At 39.9% G+C, this 23794-nt stretch overlaps 1 protein-coding gene across 1 annotated transcript; it reads left to right on the forward strand.

Moving 5' to 3' along the window:
* The first annotated feature begins 155 nt into the window (after positions 1-155).
* Positions 156-23274, forward strand: ret (ret proto-oncogene receptor tyrosine kinase). The gene is made up of 20 exons (XM_067609544.1): positions 156-441; positions 14322-14567; positions 14821-15111; positions 15221-15459; positions 15578-15773; positions 15869-16068; positions 17037-17319; positions 17511-17642; positions 18128-18238; positions 18339-18452; positions 18592-18836; positions 18925-19072; positions 19188-19295; positions 19379-19593; positions 19673-19795; positions 19886-19956; positions 20200-20337; positions 20500-20599; positions 21262-21409; positions 22291-23274. Exons 1-20 carry the CDS (start codon positions 369-371, stop codon positions 22446-22448), a joined length of 3339 nt encoding a protein of 1112 aa, XP_067465645.1. The 5' UTR covers positions 156-368; the 3' UTR covers positions 22449-23274.
* The last annotated feature ends 520 nt before the right edge of the window (positions 23275-23794 follow it).

The following is a 23794-nucleotide window of genomic DNA, read 5'->3' on the forward strand; positions in this document are numbered from 1 at the left end:
CTGACCTGCTGTTAAATTATGCTCTTAAATTTCCTGTAGATGCTGTGCTGCCTGCTGCTGCGGAAGCAGCGGGGCAGCGAGTAGTGAAGCAGTGACCCCCCTCCACCCACCGCCTCCCTCCCCCCTCCCCCCTCCTCCCCCTCCGGCCAGCCAGCCAACCAGTCAGCCCATCAGCAGCCACTGGAGCCGCGCACAGCAGCCTGTCTATGGGACACTGAGGACTTCATCTGGCCGCCCGCAGGACACGCACTGGCTTACTCACCGCCTGCATTTCATTTATCGCTTTGATTTTTGACATTTTTTTTCGTTCAAGGGAACTTTTTTGAATCGCGCTTGCATTCAGAAACTTTCACTTATGGTTCGCGAATATGGGGTCAAGTTGTGGTTTCTCTCGGGGAAACATCACGGTGCTGCTGCTGCTGGTGGTGCTGCTGCTGGAAGGTAAGCTTCATCATTAGCTTTACTGTTACACTCAGTGGAAAGGTTGAGTTTTAAAGCTTTGTCGCACGTTTTCGAATGTTTTGTGGCTTACTTGAAAAAGAAGGGGATAACCTATTTATATAAAATTTTAAAAAGGAGTCTAGTGTGTTAAATCAGATGAGAAATTTATAATTAGTGTTTTCTTTGCATCTCTAATGCTCTCTTCTGTTTGATATATTATCTGTCAATCTGAGCGCATCAGTTATTATTTAGCACCTTCTTCCTCTCCTTGTCAATCAGAAATAATTTATTATGTGAGTAGCACAGCACAGTAGGAAATAAAATATGTTTGGTTTGGGATGCACTTTAAATTCATAAAATTTATGATTCTCTGTAAAACTGCGATCACGGGGGGAAAAAGATGAAGACAGGAGAAAATGAAGAGAAACGCAGAGAGAAAAGATTTCCGCGCTGCTTCAAACAGAGCCAATGACCTGAAGTCTAGATGGCAACTGTTAAAAACGCACTTTGTCTGCTAATGTTAAAGCTAAATTGCAACATTTTGGAGGCAGAAAAGTGTACAAGAAGTGTCCCGAAATGGCACGAACACAATGCGAGCACTGTTTGAGGCTGCAGAAAGTGATACTTGCATTGTGTGCTGGTTGTTATGCGTGGTATGGCACATTGGAACCTAGAGTCAAATGAATACAGCCATATATCATAATATTATAATCCCATTCACAATCCCACAGCCCAACTGTACCAACACTGTCCTCCCATGCAGTCTATATTTAAAGTGTCTCTCATAGCTCAGGAGTGTGCAAATCTCAGTGTGCAGCAAGCATGTCAGATGTGACGCTTGGACAAATATAGGCCATTGTGTGGAATTCCTGAATTTGTTATGGGACTTTAAAGTGGTCTTAACAGAGGCTCCTATCAATGCTTTCATTGGGGGCGTAGAGTGTAAAAGTATCATCACAGTCTTCAAGTGGAATTCAGATGTGAAGAAGGAGTGAATTTTCATGTGAAGGGGTCAGTGCTATTTCATGTCTGCAAAAGTGGAGTTACCAATGAACTACAGGCCGACGTAATCGCCCAAGGGAGCTGTTTCCTGCAGTGTTGTTAAAATGATTAATGAAAATTTTAAGGTGCTACAGCTGTATGTAATGTCCTCTGATTATTTTTCATCGTGACAGCAGCTTTGTGCAGTTTTCAGAGCACAAGAGCTTAGTGATGTAGATTCACATAATACAGTATATGATGCTCAGTCGTATCCCACACTGAGCTCTGCTTTGCTCTACATGTATTGTCAGTGAAGCAGGCATTTCTCCTGATATTTATAGATGTGCACAGTTGGTCTAGTTCGATTTCGAATGTCAAGGACGTGATGGTAATTAAATGGGTGCTGAAATCTACACCCTACGTAAATGCGGGCGTCCCTCACCTGCCTGTTTGTTGCAACAAAAGACCTACACTTGTTCAGAGAGGAGAAGAAGCGAGCCGCAGGCAGGTGTGCAGCAGCTGCTCCTATCTCTGGGCAAACACTGGCTGTTTGTTTTCTTTAGGAAAATATCACCTGTTATACAAGTGCACACACCGTTTAGATTACAGCTTGGACATTAAACTGCCCTCAAAGTGACACATCAGATTGATTTTACTGCATATGTTCAAGTTGATGATTTTTTTCGGAGGATGCTCCAACTGCTGACATCATTAACAACATAGCCATTTCCAGAATCTGTTAGTGAAAAACATCACAAAATAGCCTTATATGCCAACGATATCTTATTCTTTATAACTAAACCAAAGACATCTATACCAACTGTTTTGGAGTTAATAAATCAATTTGGTGAATTTTCAGGGTATAAGATTATTTTTTTAAAGTCTGAAGTCATTCCATTAGGCAATCCTTATCACCTCATCCCATCTCCATTTAAATGGTCACCCAAAGGTTTTACTTACCTGGGGATTTCGATCACTCCATCAATAGAAGAGATGTGCAAGGCCAATTTTGAGCCTCTTCTAAAAACATATTAGTGACGACTTAGACAGATAGATATCTCTTCCACTGTGTATGTTGGGTAGGATCGCCTTATTTAAAATGAATATCCTACCGAGACCTCTTTATCATTTTTAAATGGTCCCTACCCTGCTTAATAATTAAAAGGGTAAACGGCTGGTTCATTTGGAACAGAAGGAAACCATGATTAAAAATGGCTAAGTTACAGATGTCTGTGGAGAAGGGAGGTGTAGCTGTCCCAAATGTTACACTCTATCAGTTGGCTGCACAGCTTCGTTACATAGCTGAGTGGATTAATAATGACCTAGAATCAGCATGGCTATCTGGAATCATTTAACACAGGTAACATATAATCAGGTTTTTTATTTACCCTAGACTTAAGGAGAATCAGGAGTGTTGTGGATAATAACATTATAATTCGAACAAATCTGTAAGCCTGGCAAGCAATAAGAAAGTTAGAGAGTCATTCAAAAACACTGTCCTCTCTGGCTCCCTTACAATGTAACATTGATTTTGCTCCAGCCTGTTCAGATGGAGGATTTAACATCTGGAGAGATAGAGGAATTTTAACTTTATTTGATAAAGGAGTGATTTGAACAAATCCAACAGAAATATGGTCTCCCCAGAATCACTTCTTCAAATATTTACAAATTTGGAGCTTTATTCAGAATCAAAACAGTTATCTCTTTGACTTGTTGAGGACTGATGCTATTCTGTCTGTTCTGGTCCTTGCGTGTTCTTTTAATGAAGCGATAGGCGAAGACATTGTTAGGCTCAAAATCAGCTTTATTCAAATACCAGTAGAATATGCAATATTACAGAGCTCTGGGTCTGACTATAGTCTCCCTGACAAGCAACAGAGTGTCTGTCAGTTCACGAAGTCTGACACACTATCTCTCCCTGACCCAGTTTTTTTTATAATACATAGATCAAGAAATGTGCAACCAGGGTGTTGTTGTCTTCTCATTGGTTGACGGCGTCCTGCCTCTCCTTTTCGTGGTATCTGACTCCCTACCTTCGGCCACGCCTCTGGGTGATCTGAAACTTCAAACATCAAACATCCTGCTTTGCACAACCTATGGATCAACATCACCTGTCTCTTACAGTGCACAGCTTAAGACCTTGAGGCTATATGTGGCATTGTTTTTCACAGTTGAATGGTCGCATCCCACTCTCACGCTTCCTGTTTTGTTAGCTGAAAGCAGAAGTTGAGGTTAAACTCACCTATTACTAAATCCTGGGAATATGTGAATTTGTAAGTTTCTCTCACACAGTATAAAAAATTAATCAAATATCTAAAACACCTCTATTAAAAATAAGCTTATAAAATCTCTTTGCTAAAAAGCAAATCAAGGACTTTATTTGTTGCAATTATGTTTTAGCAAAAGCATCAATCATAACAAGAAAATATCCTTCAGACTGTCAGACTTCACAGATTGAACATTTACTCCTTAGCAGAGGCAAGACATCAGCTCTCAGTCAGGGGTATGCTGAAATTAACCTTACTAATAATATGACTTCAGAATATTTACGACACATGTGGAGCAATGGCTTCAATCTCATAATAGATGAAACAACATGGGTGGAAATATGGCAATTTGTGAAAGAAATCTCCATATGTAATAGAACCAGAAAGACACAGTTTAGGATATTGCATCATTTACAGTTTACCCTCCAGTTTAGACACAGGATGAATCCAAGTTTGACAGAAATGTGCTCAAAATGTCAAGTGGAGGTTGGAAGTTATATGCACTGTATGCAGTCATGTATCCATACTGAGGAGTACTGGGGTAAAATTGTTGGTAAACTTAACTTGTTTTTTAATGTCCACCTTGACACTGAACCTCAGGTTTACTCCTCAGTTTAACTAGTCCTCATATTAAAGTCAGATCCTTCTTTAAATATGCTGGTAAAAGACTAACAAATATTGTATTTAAGGACCAGTGTTTGATTTGTCCGTTCTGGGCTACTGTAGAAACATGGTGGTGCAACATGGCAGGCTCCAAGGAAGAGGACCCGCTCCCTATGTAGATATAAAGGGCTCATTCTAAAGTAATTAAAACACAATATTTCTTAGTTTCATGGGATTGTACAGTAATAAAAACATACTTATGAATATTATATTCCATTTCTGCCAGTATGTCCCACTAAATCTGAAATCCTGAAATTGAAAATTGGCAAAGTGACATTTTTGGGTCATAAGGTGGGATATTTCTTTGTTGAATGATTTTTATTTATTTATTTTTGTGTTTGGATTGCTGAGTTTTCTTAAAAATCCTAAATACATTTAATTTACTTATTTTATTTATTCATTTTGGCCTTTTTTCTCTCCATGGGCCAGATGCATAAAACTCTGTGTAGATTCATGACCAAAACTGTGTGGACGCACAAAGCCAGGAATATGCATCCAGATTCTTTTCATCAGATTTATAAAGCTGTGGGTACACATGCTTCTGTTTTATAAATCTCAGTCTTTGAGGAACTGGGCGCACGTGCACGAGCCTCATTTCCACTCCCACAATTATCCATAAATGGACACGCCCTTAAACAGCCATTTTCATATCAGATCGCTGCTCCACCGGTCTGTACACCTGTCCATGAAACAAACACGAAAGAAGTGCCGTATCACTGATTGTGTTGCACCGATGAGGCTCTCCAACAGCAGGAACAGCTGTCATTACGCGCGACCATTACGCACGGCTGTGCGGCTCTTTATACCGTCCATATCATTAATTCATCACATGGACTGTAAACCATCGTCGGTAGTGATATCTCACAATGTAATCAATGATCAGTATGTAGCGCTTTACAAGGTGACACAACTAAGGATAAAGTAAAAAGAATATTAACATCAAAATAAAATGTGGACTCCTGTGTAAATTAAAAGAATGATAAAATTAATCACACAAAGATAATTAATCAATGTTACGTTTATAAATGTGCCTTTGATTAGCATTTTACAAATCTCCGTGTGAGCGCAAAAAAATAAATCACACAATCAGTGCACCTGGATATCAACCTAAACTATGTTTTACTATTTCATGCCCACCTCATCACATCAGCCTCAGATCACTTTAGAAAAACATGTGTGCGCCTGGTCTGAAGAATTCGTCAGGTGCGCACATTCTGTGTTTATAAATACCAGTTCATTTGCGGGAAATGGCTTATGCATGTTTTTTGTGCGTTCGCATAGTTTATGCATCTGGCCCCAGATGTTCAGTTGTTCACTGTTGATTGTAATGGACTGAGTGTTTCCTTATACATATACATACATAGATGCTATGACATTTTCCACAACATGTTTATGTGATTGTGTATATTAAGTGCTATGTATGTCATGTGTCAGATGTGTAGTTCTTGTGGCCACTGTGTATAGTTGGATTTGTGTTTGTGTTTAAAAGCATAATAAAAATATTGTTTGATATTGTTTAATAAAAATTATTTAATAGCCATTTCCTGCAATACACTTCTTTAGAAGTTATCAAACTTACCAAATTATTATATAAATTCATCCATGCTAATTTTTAAGTAATTAAATTATGCTCTGATGTATAACCTCTGATATGAACCACATGAAGCATAATATGCATTCATCACCATCCAAATGTTTTCATTGTTAGACGCTAATGAATGGTGCAGTTTGTTTAGAATGTAAAAAAAACAAATAACGCAATAGTAAGTGGGGTAATTCACATTGTAACTGCTCCAGGTTACAGGTTACTGATTAGTTTACTGTTTCTTGCTGAAGTAATCAAACAAAGGAAATTGGCAATCAGTGCTCACTATAGGAGTGATCAGCATTTTTAAATGTGGCTAGCAGCAACGTGACGTCATCCTGCACTTAGAGGTAAAGGAGAAGAAGGAAGACAGTTCGAGACATAAATCAGAGTGAATTGGAGGCTGGAATGCTTCTTTGCCTCCTAAGTTAACGATTGAGGAGTATGGATGTAAAATGTTTTTTAGCAAGCATTTGGGAAAAGATCCAAGGCACTGAAATCTTTTGGTCAGTCATGGCTTTGTCAGGATTTGAATTTTTGATGTGAGAGGGAAGCTTTTGGTCATTGGTATGCATCTGGAGAGCTTGCTGAAACAACTTTTGATTTATTTGACTTTTTAAATGGAGGCTGCCTAATGACTCGACTAGTTAAAAGAACTGATGAAGGCCTTCAGTGTTGGTTGGCAGCTTTGCAGAGATAAACAAAATATTTAACGTTCAAACTTAATGGTACCTTTTGGGATTAAACTGCTTGACAAACCTGATGAAAGCCTTTATCAAAGTTAACCAAATCCTTTTAACAGACACTCAAGTGTAATCCATCACTTCCACGAGAAGAGCCACAGATGTTTTCACATAAAAGCATTGACCCGTTTATCTAATGCTGCGACCTTGCTACTGTATTTGTAACCCTGCTTTGCCCTCTGACCTTTGAAACCTTAACCAGGTGGTAATCTCCAGTGATGACTCTTCTGTCCCAGAGGAAGCCATGTTTGCAGTCTCTTTAGCTGTTCCTGCTTCTCCTCGCATTAGAGCGATCATTTTCATCAGCATCTTTTGCTTTTGAGAGGGACCAGACCAATAAATCTCATTTGATACATGCTGCTATTTGATTTAGCTCCTTATTACATTATATGATTTAGTGAAGCTTCTGTCTTGTGTTGCCTATGGAAGCATTATAAATCTTGTCAATTTTCCACTATTGCTGTCACTACGTCTCTTTTAGTATAATTGGAAAACATCATGATGCAAGTTATTTGCTCAAGAGTTTGTCTTTTATATTATATTACGTAAACAGCATTACATCTCTTTGTTTCTTAGGGAGAAAAAAATATTGATCTATAGCTGTAAATCAAAGTTGTTACTAATTATAATCTGCCTTTCTATGGTTCTGATTTTATTTTGCATTTTTGGTTATTTTTTCAAGTGTATTACTTTTTAAACAGGCCTCACCATGTGATCTAAAACCACAGAATCGTCTTCCCACGTCAACCATCTGGCCTTAGCTTCCCTCCACCCAACTCACCCCAACTTTCCTGGCCCCTGAATGGATAATAAGCTACAACTGCTACAACTCAGAAAAAATGCCAAGACAAAAAAAAGGAAAAGAAAGTCAAAGCTTTGAACATTTTCTCAAGGAAAATCAAAAGAAGTAAAAGGCACAAGTACAGACACACACCATAGAACTACTGTAAACACAATGCTGGCACCTCTTGGGACCATCAGTAAAACTGTGCATCATCTTTTTCCAAGTTTTATCTGAATCAGAGCCGTGATACAGCAGTTTCAGCCTTTCAAAGTTTGACAGTTTGACCTTCAATTATAGCTCCTTCTGTTGCCAAATGTTGCTTTATATAAACAACAACATATTGGCAAAAATGTACCAACCTGTAAAGTTTTTGACCAAACAGCACCAAAGTTTTTTTTAAATGTCATATCTGATTGAGGGACACCGCCCTGTTCATTATTACTGCTGTTGCTGAAAGTCTTAGTGCTAACCTCTAATTGTGTTGCCGCTGCTGCTGCATGGATGCTGCTCATACCTGTCAAAGCTCTCTGCTTGATCCTCTAGTCAGTTCAGGGTCACACTTCTTCCTCATGCATGGTTAGAATCTAATTTGCTATGGTGAAAGGACAAGGAGACATTGATTGAAATTTTGGCCTCGAGGCATTTAGTCCTCTCGTTTCACATGGGTCTTGACAAGTTATTTTCCAGTTGCCTAGCGGTGCACGCTGTGTTCGACCCATCATTTACTGCAATGAACAAAACAAAGAGCTCATTTGAATCCACATGGTGCGTGTGACACTGCAGATGTGGTTGTGAGTGAACTTAGTATTTTGCAGTTTAAAAGTTTGAAGTGTACCTTATCATGAATAACTAATTTGCTAAGTAATTACTGTTAACAAACCAGACTGAAAATTAATACCTAATTTCCCATGAAGACAATGTTCCCCCTCATCCGCCATTCCCACCCTGGCATCACTCTGTGTCCATTTGTTTGATCCCTCACTTAACTGAAGTGGGTAAACATGCTGGAAATTATTTTTCCACCAGCCTTTCACTGCTTCCTCCACCTGCCAGTGCCAGAAACTCGGCGCCCTCTATCCTCTGCCATAAAGCAGCATCCCTCCCTTTGTTCCATAATGTAATCCATCAGATCCACTGTGAAACCTGATGCTGTGACACACAACGTAACAAGCAGTGCAGAGACTAGTAGCACAAGAAGTTACAGCTCATCTCACAAGTTCTGTTTTTTGTTTAGATATGTCAGAATTAATGTAAAGATTTAATGATGGTAAAATGCTACATATACTAAAGCACTGTTTAAGTGCAAACTGGAAAAAGAGTCCCACAATTCTATTTAATTTATTGGAATTATTTTTCATGTTTGTTTTATTAGCACGACAGACCTCTTGATACAATGACAGTAATATTTAATATGCAGTTTGTGTCAGGTAACCTATACATAGACATGTCTGCTCTTAGCCATGCTAGTAGCATGGAAATGTCAAAGTCATTTGGTGAGTCCACCACTTTGGTCCAAACTAAAATATCTCACCAACTATTGCCATGAAATTTTGTACCAACGTTCATGGTCCCCAGAGGTTGAATCCTGATGATTTTGTGATGAGGTCAACACTTTAATTTGTCCAATACTTTATGACCAAATACCTGCAAAACTAATGAAATTCCCATCAGCATAAACTGTAATTTGTGATTTTTAGCAAATGTTAGCATGCTAACATGCTAAACTAAGATGGTGGACATTGTAAACATTATACCTGCTATATACAAGTATATAAGCATTGTCTTTGTGAATACTGTCAGCATGCTGCATTTCATACAAAGTACCGCTGTGTCTAATTACATCCTCACAGAGCTGTAAGCATGGCTGTAGACTCTTTAGTCTTGTTAAACTGTGGAGGGTCTGTTTCTCTTGATAATGGTTGTAGAGATGTGTTCTTTATTTGGTTGCTGTGAGGGGTAATATAAAAGTAAGAAGTAAAGAAGGGGAACACTGGTCAGTATCTAGTAAGCTGAAACCTTCATTTATGTAAACTACAAATCACAGTATTGTATCTTGCTGCAGGCTCTAATGTCTCCTGCCTGCTTCTGTGAGTGAATCTGATGGCTTTTTACTACTGCTCTGATGAGGATAGAGATGTTTTATCAAAGCAGTCTAATGACTCTTGCGTCAAACTCAGTCTGGAGCTATATGATGTACCACATGTTCAATTTTTGATGCCACTGTCATTCCCACAGGAATTCTTAAACTGAATTTGTACTTGAACGAAACCCCTGAGGAGATGTTATATTAGATTTCTTGATGACTGATGAACATGGTTCATTGGATCTCAGCTCTTGTATTCTCTGAGGGCTAATTGGATTACATTATAGGGTAATTGATTATTGTGTTACGGTATGCACCACAGTAAACTGAGTAAACTACCTGGAGCCTGACTACATCCTCCAAACTGAGTCACACAACGATCAGATAACGCACTACTCTGATGAAAAGTTTGATGACTGTCATCGTGACAGGAAATGACTTTCTTCCCTTATTACACCTCATTGTTTTGAGATTGAAAGCATCACAGTCAAGGCTATATTAAATCTAGCTCCCAGATTCCGTGTGATACTGTATGACCAAGCATTCGTGCATACTGGCACTGGAAACCAAGAGGGAGAGATTTCAAAACATTATGATCAATAATAGCTTTCATAAGTGGAATTATGGCTCAATGTGCAGCTTTTTAGTTAATTGAATCCTTGAAGAGAATGATTCCCATAACTGTTACATCTTTGAGAGCAGAGTAATCATGATAGGTTTCAGAGTGATGATGATATTTATTGTATTTATATCACCATGATATAACTCGGTGAAATGTGCCTTAATGCTGCTGGCTGCAGCTACTTTGTAATAGATGATGGGTTATTTGGAAGTGTGGATATTGATGGACCAAATTGTTGTGTTGGCTGTGAAATTAAACCCATACATTAGATGTAATACTTCTGCAGCTGTGCACGTAGACAGCAGCAACATCTACAAGAGTGGGTCCTTATTATGTGCAACAGAGATGATTGTACACATGCAGCCATCGGCCTTTCTCCCAGTCTGTCTCATCAGTGGAAAACAATCAGCATCACTGTTGATTAGTACGGTTATTGATTGGTCTGCTGCCAGATACACAGCCTTTCCAATGGGTCGTTACCAGGGGCAGATGCAGCGCACGTTGACCTTGGGAGACAGAGGGCATTGGATGGGCTAAGCCCTTGCTGCAGGAGCTCCAGTCTGCGAACAAGATTAGCGAGGGAATGAATCATACAGCAGATACAACAACCACTTTTCCTGATCTGCCATCCTGTTGACAAGGATGTTCAGTGAGGACGTCTGGGTGGGAGATGTGGATTTGTTTAATAAAGACTTACACAGAGGTAGATTAGTAAGCCAGTGGGTTATTCCAGCACATGAGCTCATAGCTGGTAAATCTATCAGCCGAAGCACGCATTGAGCTAATTGAGTTCCTGTCTTTGTCTGGGACAACGGAGAGGGCGTCCCACCCTATCAGTTCAGACCGGTCCGAGACACACTGTGGTTTGTGGCTGGCTGAGCCCACGGTTTCAGATTTTTAGATGAGCTTCTGTCCTTTTTGTCCTTCCACATTTAAAATATGAGGCACAGGCCATAATTAACTCATGGAAACTGCACTCATCAAGGACAACCAGGAAGAGGATAGCTTGTTCTATTATTGTGGGTTTTTCTTCACTTGTTTCAGTATTGTTCAATGTCACTATCCACTCAGCAGTAAATGATATCTATTGTAAACATGGATTGCTACAAGAGTCCTCCTGTTCAAACATTGCCTTTGTTTGCAAAATTACTTACTCATGCTTTTGAAGAAATGACACTGTATGTGGCAGCCTAGCACCAGTTTTATAGATGTTTGAGGGTTGTAAAAAGTCTGCTTATGATGATAATGTTTGCACACATTGAGTTATGTTAGGTCATAGCTGTTCCAAACAACAGCTTATTGTTCATCTACATGTCAAAGTCTCAAAAGAGGATTTCCGCAGCAGTCCCAATACAGAGAAGTGAAATTAAACAAGCAGTGCATCCTATAATGTTTTCCAGTCATTATCCCTGCATGGTCAGGAGAGGTGAAACATCATTACTATATCTATTTCTGCCATTCTTGTGCATCATTTAGGGAAGGTAATGAGTCATGCTTTTGGAAATGGTCATCATGGCATCACAGACCAAAGATGCCATTTGCTCAGAGAGGCCTGCTTGATCCATTCAATTAATTAGTTTTGATATAAACTGCTTGCTTTCTGTTGGCTTCAGTCCTGGAAAGAAATTGAATTTTGAATGATATAAACGAATTGTGTTGCATGGGGTTCAGCCATTGTGGCTTCAAGCCAAGGTTAGCATTCATAAATGCATTCAGCTCCCACTGGTTAACACGTTGGACCCTCTAGTTTTATTTGTAGAGCTGCTGTCATCTGGTCTGTTTGATTCATGACGGTGTCATGTGTAAGATTTCTGTAGATAAAAAACATTTTCATTTATCAATCTTAGGGATGAGGAAAAGAAATGGATTTTTCTATCTTGCTAAAAAATATATATGAACCCAGGATGTTTAGCATTTTGTTAAATTAGAACATCAGTTTAACAATATATTATGATAATGATTAAGCTGCAGTTTTCCACTCTGACACGTTCGGGACTCACACAGAAAGATAATGGCTCCCTCTAATGGCCATAATAGGTATAAATGGAGACCTACGCTAAGATTAGATGAATGCCTTTCACTCTATTTCCTATATTTTCTCTCATAAAACCATCATTACCTCCAGCAAATTCTGTATATGCTGTGTATTTGTTGCTGAGCATCACATTTAAACACATCATTTAATAGGTTCTATACCATGTTGTATTACTTCAATGAGTAATAAGTCCCACCATCCATATTGGACCATTTTGTTTTCCATCATGACTTGTCCAGTAGGTTTAAAAGTGAGGGAGACAAACTTCACAAATAATGACAGTATTTATCCACTCAAAAAAAAACAAAAAAACAACAAAAAAAGATTTAACCACTCCTTGCACTTTTAGTCAAACTGAAGAGGAAACTTTAGATCTTTTTTTCATGGTCCCAAATTCTGACATCCACAGCTGGATCTCTGAAGTTTGGTAATGTTGTAAAATTCACTCTGAATGACATCCTGTATCCAGCCCAGGCAGAAACTAACATTTCCATTTAACTAACCTCATTTTAATCATTGCTAAATACCACATCCATTGCTCCATGGAAGGATGCATGCCTCTCAAAAACCAAAAAGTCTGAACTACCTCAGAAATAATATTTAAGGAAACATAAAATTGATTAATGACCAATACCAGTTGCTGCTTTTTTGAAAGTGTCCACTCGACGACTACAACATTTAAAAATGTAAATGAGAATTATTATAATATTTTTATGTCTTTTAAAACCTTTCCAGTCACTCTTTTGCCTCTATGTTGTCTTTCTGAGTATAGATTACCAGTGAGCAGTTTTTCTTTCAGCAACACAATCACAAAACCATTTTTGGTGGCATCTGACAGATCTAAACACCTAAATGTGCTCCAAACAAGGATAGTTAGATAACGTCTTTATTGTGCCGCAGGAAATTTGTTATCATAGCCTGTATGTACTCCACACAGAAACATATAGATAGCCACACTGCAAACATATTGATATACATAAACACATAAAATTCATTCCCCTGCCTGTATCCCTACACATATACTGTACATGTATCTGCACACACACCCCTAGATGATTCATACGACACAAACTGAAGAGAAAAGAAACAATTTATCTGCTCTATCACAAAGCTGAGACAAATAGGGTCTCAATCAGGAAACATTTTTCAAGCATGAACATGAATGTGTCTGATTTCTCTGCGATAGATTTAGGAAATCGATAATCATCCCCAAGATCTAAACAGTCATGAAACTGACTCCCATCATCCCAGCAGGCTTAACAAACAAGTGGCCCGCTGTTTGTTTTTGTCTCAGGAACACGTTTAATAAAAAGCACGGCAGCCTCCCTGAGTGTATCTCCATCCTTCAGGAAGGAAGGCCACATTTTATCCATCAGTTCAGCCTCCTGTCATCCAAGCCCCGCAAAATTAAATCAATGTCTGAAACCAGAGCCGAGGCCTCAACTGCACCAACAGAAATAGAAAATCTAGTTTTGCTGTCTGCTAATGACATTAGTGCGCTCCCTAAATGGTCGCCTACCGTCGTCAAAGAGGAACATAACAGGGATATAATTACAGGAGGAACACTCACATCTCCATTTTCCTGTAAAACACACAGCCTGCTTTAGCTCTTTATGGATTTCCCAACACACACACACCCTCTGGCAGGTAATGATTAATTTCTCTTCCATATCATGTTATCCCCTGTAATTAAACTTCTCAAGGTGAACACAAGGAGAATCGGAAACCACATATTATTGACCACATGAGAAATTCATTAAAAGAGCTGCATAAGTGTCATTTGAGCCCTCCTTTCAATTTCCGCTAACAGGAGAGATGAAAGATCAGATAAGGGGGGAAAAAATGAACCTGTCATATTCAATGTATGTGTTAATTTTCATTCAGTGTCCAGACAGCTTTGTTAGTGGGGATTGTTGCCACAGTTAAATATCCTGAAAGAGATGTCTGATAACTGCTGTTACCCTCCTCTGTAATAAGACGGGGTGTCAGCAGTAGTGCCAGGCCTTGTTTTTCAGTTATTACATATATAACCAGATAACATAACCAGATTCCCCTGTCATTCACCTGGCTGCCTGTTTTTAAACATCTGGTGATTTCATGTCTTCTTCTTTCTGCAGGAGCTACAGCGCTGTACTTCCCTCAGAAGGAATACATTGAGACGGTTTATGTTGGCCAGCTGGCAGGGACACCGATCCTCCAGGTCCATGCCTTGCAGGACAGTGACTCTGAGCAGCCACATTTCTACCTGTGCGGGAAGAGCTCTCTCAGACGACAGTCCTTCAGCTCCTGGTTTAACCTGGACGTCAACACTGGGATACTGTCTTTGAACAAAACCTTGGAAGAGAGTGACTTTGCCTTGCTAAGTGAGTTGGATATAAGCCTTTTAATGATAATATATGGTCCAGTTTTAGTGATACGATGCCAGGTATCCTCTACACACGAGAGTAAATTAGTTTCTTGACGTTTACGCTCTTTGCATACTAATAATGCTTTGGCTCCGTGTTCAGGTTTCTGCCTTCAGGCTGATAATGTACGAGCAAAAAGAGCTCAGTCATCAGGAGCACTGCCTGAGATTAAAATGCCTCTTGTTTCTGTTTTTGCTGTGTGTCTCATCAGATCAAAAGTCATGGTCTGTGAAGAAGTTGTTCCTGCATGCCACGGTGTTACCTAACTTCACCAAGGAGTCCCTGTGCGTCAACGGAAAGCCTCGAATCATCTTGGACTTTGTCAACGCCACAATGCCACAGTGTGCTCAGACAGACATGAAGGAACTGTGCTTCCCTCACAGAGACACTGCCAACCCCCACATCATAGAGAACAGGTTCCCCGGGGCCTTGCGGCAACTCCGACGTCTCACCAGACTCAACATCTGCCCCAACTACACCATCTCTTACAACGTGGAATCAGGTTAGAGACATTAAATCACACCTATACAACTTCTTACACAGTATATTCCATACGTTTTATGGCTTTAGACACATACACACCTGCTTTTTGCATTTTCTCTCGGCTGCAGATACCCCAGCACCATTCGCTGTAAATGAGAACACCACAGAGCTGGTGGTGACAGCTCCTTTAGACCGAGAGGAGAGCGAATGTTACAGGCTCCTGTTGGTTTGCACAGTTCGGACAGACACGGTCATCACCAAGGTGGAAACTTCACTGGATGTTTATGTCGACGATGAGGATGATAATGCACCGTATGTGAACGGAACAGACACAGCAGATATTGTCATCAGCTTCAATCGGACAAAGGTGAGATGACTGTGTCCAAAGTTTTGACTGGTACTGTCTATATACAAATGTTGTTATACACATTTATAGACTCGTGTATGTAAGGATTCAAATTGCTCTCTGTCCTGTCTTTCTCCAGGGTGGCTCCTTTGGCACCTTGTTCGTGTTTGACAGGGATTCAACCCCCATCTATTCCATAGACCAGAGTCACAATAAGTATGTGGGGACCTTACTCAACAGTGATCCATGGACAAAGGAAACATTTGACATAAAAGGCACCTTCAGTGAAAAGAAAGCTGCTTATGGAAGCATTCGAGAGACCGTCCATGACTACCGTAAGTGATCTATTCTAGTGGCTACTGAAACATATCCGTTTTTATGAAAACATTACTGTTAAGAAACATTTTCATGTTTTTTTCCTGGACTTTAGAGCTCGTCCTCAAGAGGAACTTGTATGTGAATGAGAATCGCACCCTGCAGCTGGACTACTTAGTCAATGACACCACCTACCCTGGGCTAGAAGGAACAGTGTTGCTGCACTTCAATGTCACCATCTTACCGGTCCACATCCGCTTCACCAACATCACGCACATGTTCACACTGACACGCAGAGCTTCTGTTTATGCACAGGTATTCATGACTACAAATCATACAAATTCATAATACCCTGTTTTTTAACCACCTAGCCACACTTTGGCAGTGAGTATAAATGTAAAATACTACTACCAGAATGATGGAAAAATAATCTCAACTCAAGGCCCACTGACTAACTTTTTTCCTGAGCTTCCAACCTTCATAGAGCCAATAGAGTTTGCTCAGCACTTGAGCACTTTGAGGACTTTTCATCATCGTCGCATCAAAATGGAAATTTTAAACACTTACAGTTCAATGACAATTTAACAATTTTAATCTGCTGATGAAGACCATGTGATATGGTCAGAAGCTCCAGAACAAGCAAGTCAGTGTCCCTTGAGCTTGTTTTTTCTAATGTTGTATCCAAAGGTCAAGAATCTACAGCCAAACTAGAAGAATAATGTTTCTCATTGAAGTACACTCATAGCAATATATCACATGACTAAGCAATGAAAATAACTTGACAACATAATTTCCCAATAATTTATCAAATGAAATGAATAATAATTTGTGTTTGGGCCTTTCAGTACACAGAGTAACCTACATCAAAGGCCTCTTGACCTGTAGGCATCACATCAACATGCTCAACAGGTTTCAACAGGTTAAGTTGGAACAACTCAGACTCACTAAAACCAATCCTAATACACAATTTTAAAAGACGCTAAAGGTCAACAGAAGGTGAAAATGGATCCCTATCTGATGCAGCAGTGACTTCCTGCTATCATAAAAGCAAAAGATGTCTTACAGGGTTAATGCTATAGACAATAGAGGAGCTGTAACCATTTTAATTGGTAAAAAACAGGATTCACTCTTGAACATACTGAAAGACTGCCACCTGCTGGCTCAGCACCTGAAATTCACTAATCAGTAACTCTAAGATACCATAAAATCGTTTTCTTTATGTAATCTTTTGACTTAAGTTACCTTCTGTCATTCAAATGTTCAATTTTCAATCCCTCTCTCAGGTTGGTAGAGTCTGTGTGGAAAACTGCCTGCAGTTCGATGGCTTCAGGGTCACATACCGGCTTGAGGTGCCAGATAAGAACGTGTCTGCTGACGTGCAGTCCTGCTATGCAGCCATAAGCATCACTCAGGCCCCCGATGAGATGTGGGGGCTGCTCTATGTGAATGACTCAGAGGCGCTGCGCAGACCTGAGTGCAAGGACCTGAAGTACCTCGTTGTAGCCCAGGAGGAGCACACGCAACTTGAGGCCAGCACTCAGATCCACATCATACTAGATGGTGACGGTGAGATGCCTGCAATTACACTGTAACAGTCATAATAGTAAACCAGTGCAGTAGTAAGCCAGTGCAGGTTTGCACAGATGTATTCCTACATAATTCAACAGGCACACATCTGCTGACTCTTCTCAACAGTTTTCCCCTCTCCCAGATGCCTTTTGATAAATTGGTTATGTGTTTTTGGCACTGTTGCACAGTAACCAAGGGCAGTCAGGAGAGCCAGCAGTTCCTGTCCTGTGCAGAATACAGACGGCGACTAGACTGTGAGTCTGTCCGAGGCCTGGGGGCGACAACAGGGAGATGCCAGTGGAGGCAAGGCACTGAGAAAGGTGCGTTTCTATTGTTAAACACACAGAAATTCAAAACTGTGCACCATATAACATTTTAACATCTATGAATGTTTTTTATTTAAATGATGAGACTGTAGTTTAATTGAACTAGAAACGAATGAGAACCTCACAGGGAACATATTTTCCTCAGTGGCATTGGAACAAATAAAAGGACTAGATCCAACATGTGTATCCTTTTCAGTAATGTCCTTTTTGCAACAGGAGGCAACAAGAGTCATGAAAATGTGGTCTTAATTTTGATAAAACACAAGCTCTAACAACGCCATATAGTGGCTGAAGTTAGCCACTACATCGATTGTTGTTCAAACTGCTACATGCTACGTTTAATTCCAACATCAAGATAAGCTAACAAAACAGTGACAGTAAAACGTATGTTGTTTAGTTGTTAATCTGTGTGCATGTTGTTTGTCATCTGCTTCTGTTTTCCCACCTACAATTTTCTCTCCCTTGTGCTTATATCCCAGGAATATCTGAAAATTACTCGACCTGCTCCCCTGACCTGGGGACCTGTCCAGATAGCTTTTGTGATGCAGTTGAGAGCAAAGATATGTCAATATGCCCACAAGACTGCACAAGTAAGAAATAAATGCATTGCTTGATGGGTTTCTGCAAATATTTAAAGATGGAAAAATGACTGTTGCATTCACTATGTTCACATTTTGTCTGTCTCTGAAGAGGAAACTGTAATCGGAGGTCATGAACGAGGCCTGAGGAACGGCATCCAGGCTGGCTATGGAACCTGCTACTGCTACGCTGAGAAATGCTTCTGTGAGAAGGAAGATGATGAAGGTGAGTCATCACAAAACTCTGTAATAAACTGAAATGCTGCCTTCATGAGGTCCCACTTCCATTATGAACCACAGATGGATTGCTGCTCTCTTGAAAAAATGACACTATTGTGCGACATCCTCTACTCTGTCCCCTCCAGAGGTGATATGTGACGATGTGTGTAAGACCATCATCGCCACGGCTCTGCTCCTCTCCTTCATCGTCTCCATCCTCCTGTCCTCATACTTCATCCACCGGTACCACAAGAACTCACCCAAGCCCCCAATAGCCTCCGCTGAGATGACTTTCCGCCGTCCAGCTCAGGCTTATCCCATCAGCTTCCCTGCTAACAATGTACGCAGAGGCTCGCAGGAATCCATCGAGACGGACACCTTCAAAATACCTGTAAGCTGCTCCTGTGACAGACTTTTTTTCAACAGTAGTTTGTTGGAAAAGTTGAGAAGTCAGTAATGACATTATGCTGTTTCAACAGGAGGATCCAAAGTGGGAATTTCCTCGTAAAAACCTGGTGCTTGGCAAGACTTTAGGAGAAGGAGAGTTTGGGAAAGTTGTCAAGGCGACGGCATTCAGGCTGAAAGGAAAAGCTGGTTACACCACTGTGGCTGTGAAAATGCTTAAAGGTAAGACGAGCCAAACAAAGAGCAGACAAGCTGGGAAGTAATGGTGATAAATGAGGAGTGACTATCTGAGATGAATGGTTTCATCATTTCAATCCCCTCTTTTCCTTCATAACAGAAAACGCCTCGCACAGTGAGCTGCGTGACCTGCTGTCAGAATTCACTTTACTGAAGCAAGTCAACCATCCGCATGTCATAAAGATGTATGGAGCATGCAGCCAGGACGGTAAGACCTCAAGTCTTCCTGCAATCCTCTCTCAGGGCATGTGTGTTGCACAAGGAGTCTAAGCTCTGTGTTTCTCTGAATAGGTCCATTGTATCTGATCGTGGAATATGCCAAGTATGGTTCACTCCGCAACTTCCTGCGTGAGAGCCGGAAAGTTGGCCCGAGCTACATGGGAAGGGACGCCAACCGAAACTCTAGCTACTTGGAGAACCCAGATGACAGGGCGCTCACCATGGGTGACCTGATTTCCTTTGCTTGGCAAATATCGAGAGGCATGCAATACTTGGCCGAAATGAAGGTATGCATCTTTTCAAATCACAGTATTTATTACAGTTTGTGAAGAAAAGGCATTTAAATTGAGTATTTTGGTCCAACAGCTTGTTCACAGGGACCTCGCAGCACGAAATGTCCTTGTAGCTGAAGGACGAAAGATGAAGATCTCGGACTTTGGCCTTTCCAGAGACGTGTATGAAGAGGACTCTTATGTTAAGAGGAGCAAGGTGAAGAGAAAAGAAAATTACTCATTATGATGTGTTGTCTACAAGCTTTCAAATTGAAATTTAACAACAAGGTGTCTCACTGTTTTCAAGGGCCGTATACCTGTAAAATGGATGGCAATAGAGTCCTTGTTTGATCACATTTACACAACACAAAGTGACGTGTGAGTACAGTCATCATTTAAAGGGAATAGTGTGACATTCTGGGAAATATGCTTCATTGTTTTGTTACTGAGAAATTAGATTGATACCACAAGAGGTATCAATCTTCTCTTCATCTAATTCTTGGCAAGAAAGCAAATAAGTGTATTTCCCAAAATGTTAAACTGTTCTCTTAAGCAATTACACAGATTATTCCATTCATTGTTTATTAAATTGATCTTATGATCTCTTGTGTTTTCTTCCAGCTGGTCCTTTGGTGTGCTGTTGTGGGAGATAGTGACACTGGGAGGTAATCCATACCCAGGCATTGCTCCTGAACGCCTCTTTAACCTCCTGAAGACCGGCTACAGGATGGAGAGACCAGAGAACTGCACGGAGGAAATGTGAGCTCTGCTCTGTGTTACTTTACAGCATCTCCTCATTTCTACTGAGTGCCATAACTCGCCTCCACCACATTTAGACAGCCAGTCATGGAAAATGACTCTGCCGGGAGAATTAAATGATACTTACTTCAGCCACTGTAAAACAAATTTTTCCTTCTGCAGGTATAACCTCATGCTACGATGTTGGAAACAAGAATCAGACAAGAGACCGACATTTTCAGACATCAGCAAAGAACTGGAAAAGATGATGGTGAAAAGTCGGGTATGGTGAAGCTATCCAATACATTATACTACGTGATTCATATTCTTACACAGGACAGAAGTGAGGGGAAGCAATTAAGATTCAGGATGTTGAAAAACAGTAAATAAATATATATGAAAAGACATAAAATATAGTAACAAAATATAAAGAGCATAGAAAGTCTGACAGATCTGACAGTCAGAAGTCATTTTTGCTCTCCACTTTTCTTGGATTTGCAGTTGGCCCAAAATTGAGCACTGTATCATTTTTTCTGGACAACATGTACTGTTGTTGGCTTGCTGTTTAGAACTACACACACACTGCTTAAACTTTATAATCAGTTTCTCCTCCCAAACCCTTTAGATACCATAATTAGTGTCTAAAGAGCAATCCTAAAATGTGGCCTTACACAGTATAATCACAGAGCATACCAGTCAGGCTGTTGAAGTGAGGCTATATATAGAGCCTGTAAGGACAAGGGGAATGCAGACATCCCAAAATACAGCAGGCTAGTTTTATCAGAAAGAGGTAGCAGGCAGGTCACTGGATGTAAGTCAATAAGTAAAGACACAAATTTCTCACTGCATGTGTCTGACCTTTAGCATGAGCACACTTGACCTTAGCGTGCCTCGACTCCTCTCCTCCGTAATCAGCCTAATCACATCTTCATCTGCTCTTGACAGGATTACCTGGACCTGGCGGCGTCCACACCGGCCGACGCCCTGCTGTACGACGACGCCCTCTCTGAAGAGGACACACCACTAGTGGACTGTAATAACGCCCCTCTCCCTCGAACCCTCCCCTCCACATGGATTGAAAACAAGCTCTATGGTAGAATTTCCCATGCATTTACTAGATTTTAGAAACAGGACACACAAGCTCTCTTTTTTGGCAAGTTGTGATTGGCTTTCCGTAGTCAAGTGTGTGTGACTGTGATCTAGGCATGCCTTTCGCTGATTAATGCTGACATATCTCCCATTTCATCGTAAATGAGAGGCTCAGTGACAAAAAAAGATCTTGTGTCTTGCATTTTTTGTTTTTATTTGGACCTGCTTCTAATGTACATGAATGCTGACCAAAAATGCTACATTTGTAAATACTGAATATACCCTTCATCCTAATTTATACGGCTCAAACTCATGCTTCATTTTATTTGTACATAGTTAATTTTTCATTCCATCACATTTCCATGTTGTCACTTCATTATACTTGTTTGCATTGAGGGAAACAGTGTGTGACATTTGAAACAGGTCCTCGCTGAATCAATCACTCATTGTGGTTTGAATTCCAGATTGTCTTAAATTTCCTGACTTTCTAATGTATATAAGCTATTAATCTATACTGATTCCACAGTGCTGAACAGAGTAACAGTAAGGCTTTTGAATCCAACTCTTGGATGGCGTTGGTTAAAAGTAAAGAACATATCGGACTCTGATTTTTTGTCATTCTGCATTTTTGAGCAAATACAGCAAGGCAGCCATAGGTCAAATACACTGGCATGGGCAACATTATAGCCTTGATACATTACAAAAAAACAATAAATGATAACATGATCTCTCACTTATATACAAAGCCGTAACTTTACACTTCAATGGGTCAAAACGGGTCTTTCTTCAGAGGTAGGCACTACAGAGTTTGATTTAAGAGCCTTACTGTCTGCACGCTGTTTGTCTTTCACTGAGTGCAGAAAAATGATATGTTCTCATTTTTAGGCATGTCATACCCGAACTGGCCTGAGAAGAGCCCGGTACCGCTCAACAGACATGATGCCACTAATCCAGTCTTTACAAGATATGCCAATGATAGTGTTTATGCAAACTGGATGGCTTTGCCTTCACCCGCTAAAGCTGTGGACAAGCTTGATAGCTAAAGACAAACCAACACTGTAGAAAAGATGACTAATTGGTAGATGTGTATATTTCTATGAGACTGTACATATACAATCTGATGCTAAAGTTGGTTCCCTTTTATTTCTGTTGCACGGGTATTCAGCTTTTAAAACTGGGGTCTTTCTGCTACAAAACCGGCTGGATCAACATAGACCAGGCTTCATTCAGCTCTTCAGTATGTTAATTATTACCTCACGGTCATGTTGACCAAGTTGTATCACTGCATGACTATTGTACCAGATTGTATGTCAGTGTCAATGTCTTTTAAGTGCCTGTGCCGCTTCTACAATAGCCTCCAATTATTAATGTGCGACTGTGAAGATCGTGTTCCAGCCCAGGAATTAAAGGGGACGTCTTTACCATCGTCTGTTGTAGACAGCTGGGATTAAGGGGACAAAAAGGAAATATGCTGAACTTGTTCTGAAAATGTAAAGTTTCTACTGTAGAGGATTGTGCTCCTCACAATGTCAAAGACCCATTTTGTGTTTCTCCCACAAGATGTTTCAAAACTGTTCTTACCAAAGAAAAGTAACGCAGACATGTTGAGTGAACGGTGTTCTTGCTTTTGTTCTTGTTTTGTTTTTTTTTTACATGAAAAATATCAACTAGTGAGTGCTATTCCAGTATAAGGACATGAGACCTGATGTAGATTGTGACCATGTCCCGTGTCAGACTACAGTTCACTTTTTCATTCACTGTAATGGCAATCTTTGTGGGAAAAATGTATGATTATGTAAACTAATGAGTGTTATCATTGTTATGTTGTTATTTGATTATGTTCCAATTAATAATAAACGGTAAAAATGTGCAGTATGTCTGTCCACCTCATGTCTCTTGTGAAGCCATGAAGATAGAAAGTGCTTACATGTTGATCATTTTTATTTTTACAATGTTCCAAATGTAACTTAACTTTAATTTAATGTTACTTTAATTTTAACTATAATTTTTCTATTATATTATAATATAATGGTTAGATTCAGTTCTTATCAGGACATGATCTGCTCATTATATACTCTAATCTTGAGCAGTATTTTTATATTATTACACATTGGCGATTTAATTTATATTTAAATCACTAATGTGTATAAATGTATATTTATTTACATAGAATAATGAAAATGATGTCATAACTGACATACAGCTACACTATGTGCCTTTTCTGTTTCCACTGAGTCTTCAATCTGTTCCACTCCTGGTTGTAAACAACAATCTAATTCATAAAAACTGATCTAACACTAAATTTAAAGGATTAGGTCTGATTAAAGATGTCTTAAGGAGGTTGAAAACACCACTGGGATGATAGTGGTTTTGGTATAAAATATAAAAT

This window comes from Thunnus thynnus, chromosome 14 (assembly GCF_963924715.1).
Source record: "Thunnus thynnus chromosome 14, fThuThy2.1, whole genome shotgun sequence".
Lineage (NCBI taxonomy): Eukaryota > Metazoa > Chordata > Actinopteri > Scombriformes > Scombridae > Thunnus > Thunnus thynnus.

Coding starts and splice junctions, on each gene's coding strand:
- ret (XM_067609544.1), top strand. CDS start 369: ATGGGGTCAAGTTGTGGTTTCTCTCGGGGAAACATCACGGTGCTGCTG. Junction 17,320..17,510: donor CATCATACTAGATGGTGACG/GTGAGATGCCTG, acceptor ACTGTTGCACAG/TAACCAAGGGCAGTCAGGAG. Junction 18,837..18,924: donor CGGACACCTTCAAAATACCT/GTAAGCTGCTCC, acceptor CTGTTTCAACAG/GAGGATCCAAAGTGGGAATT.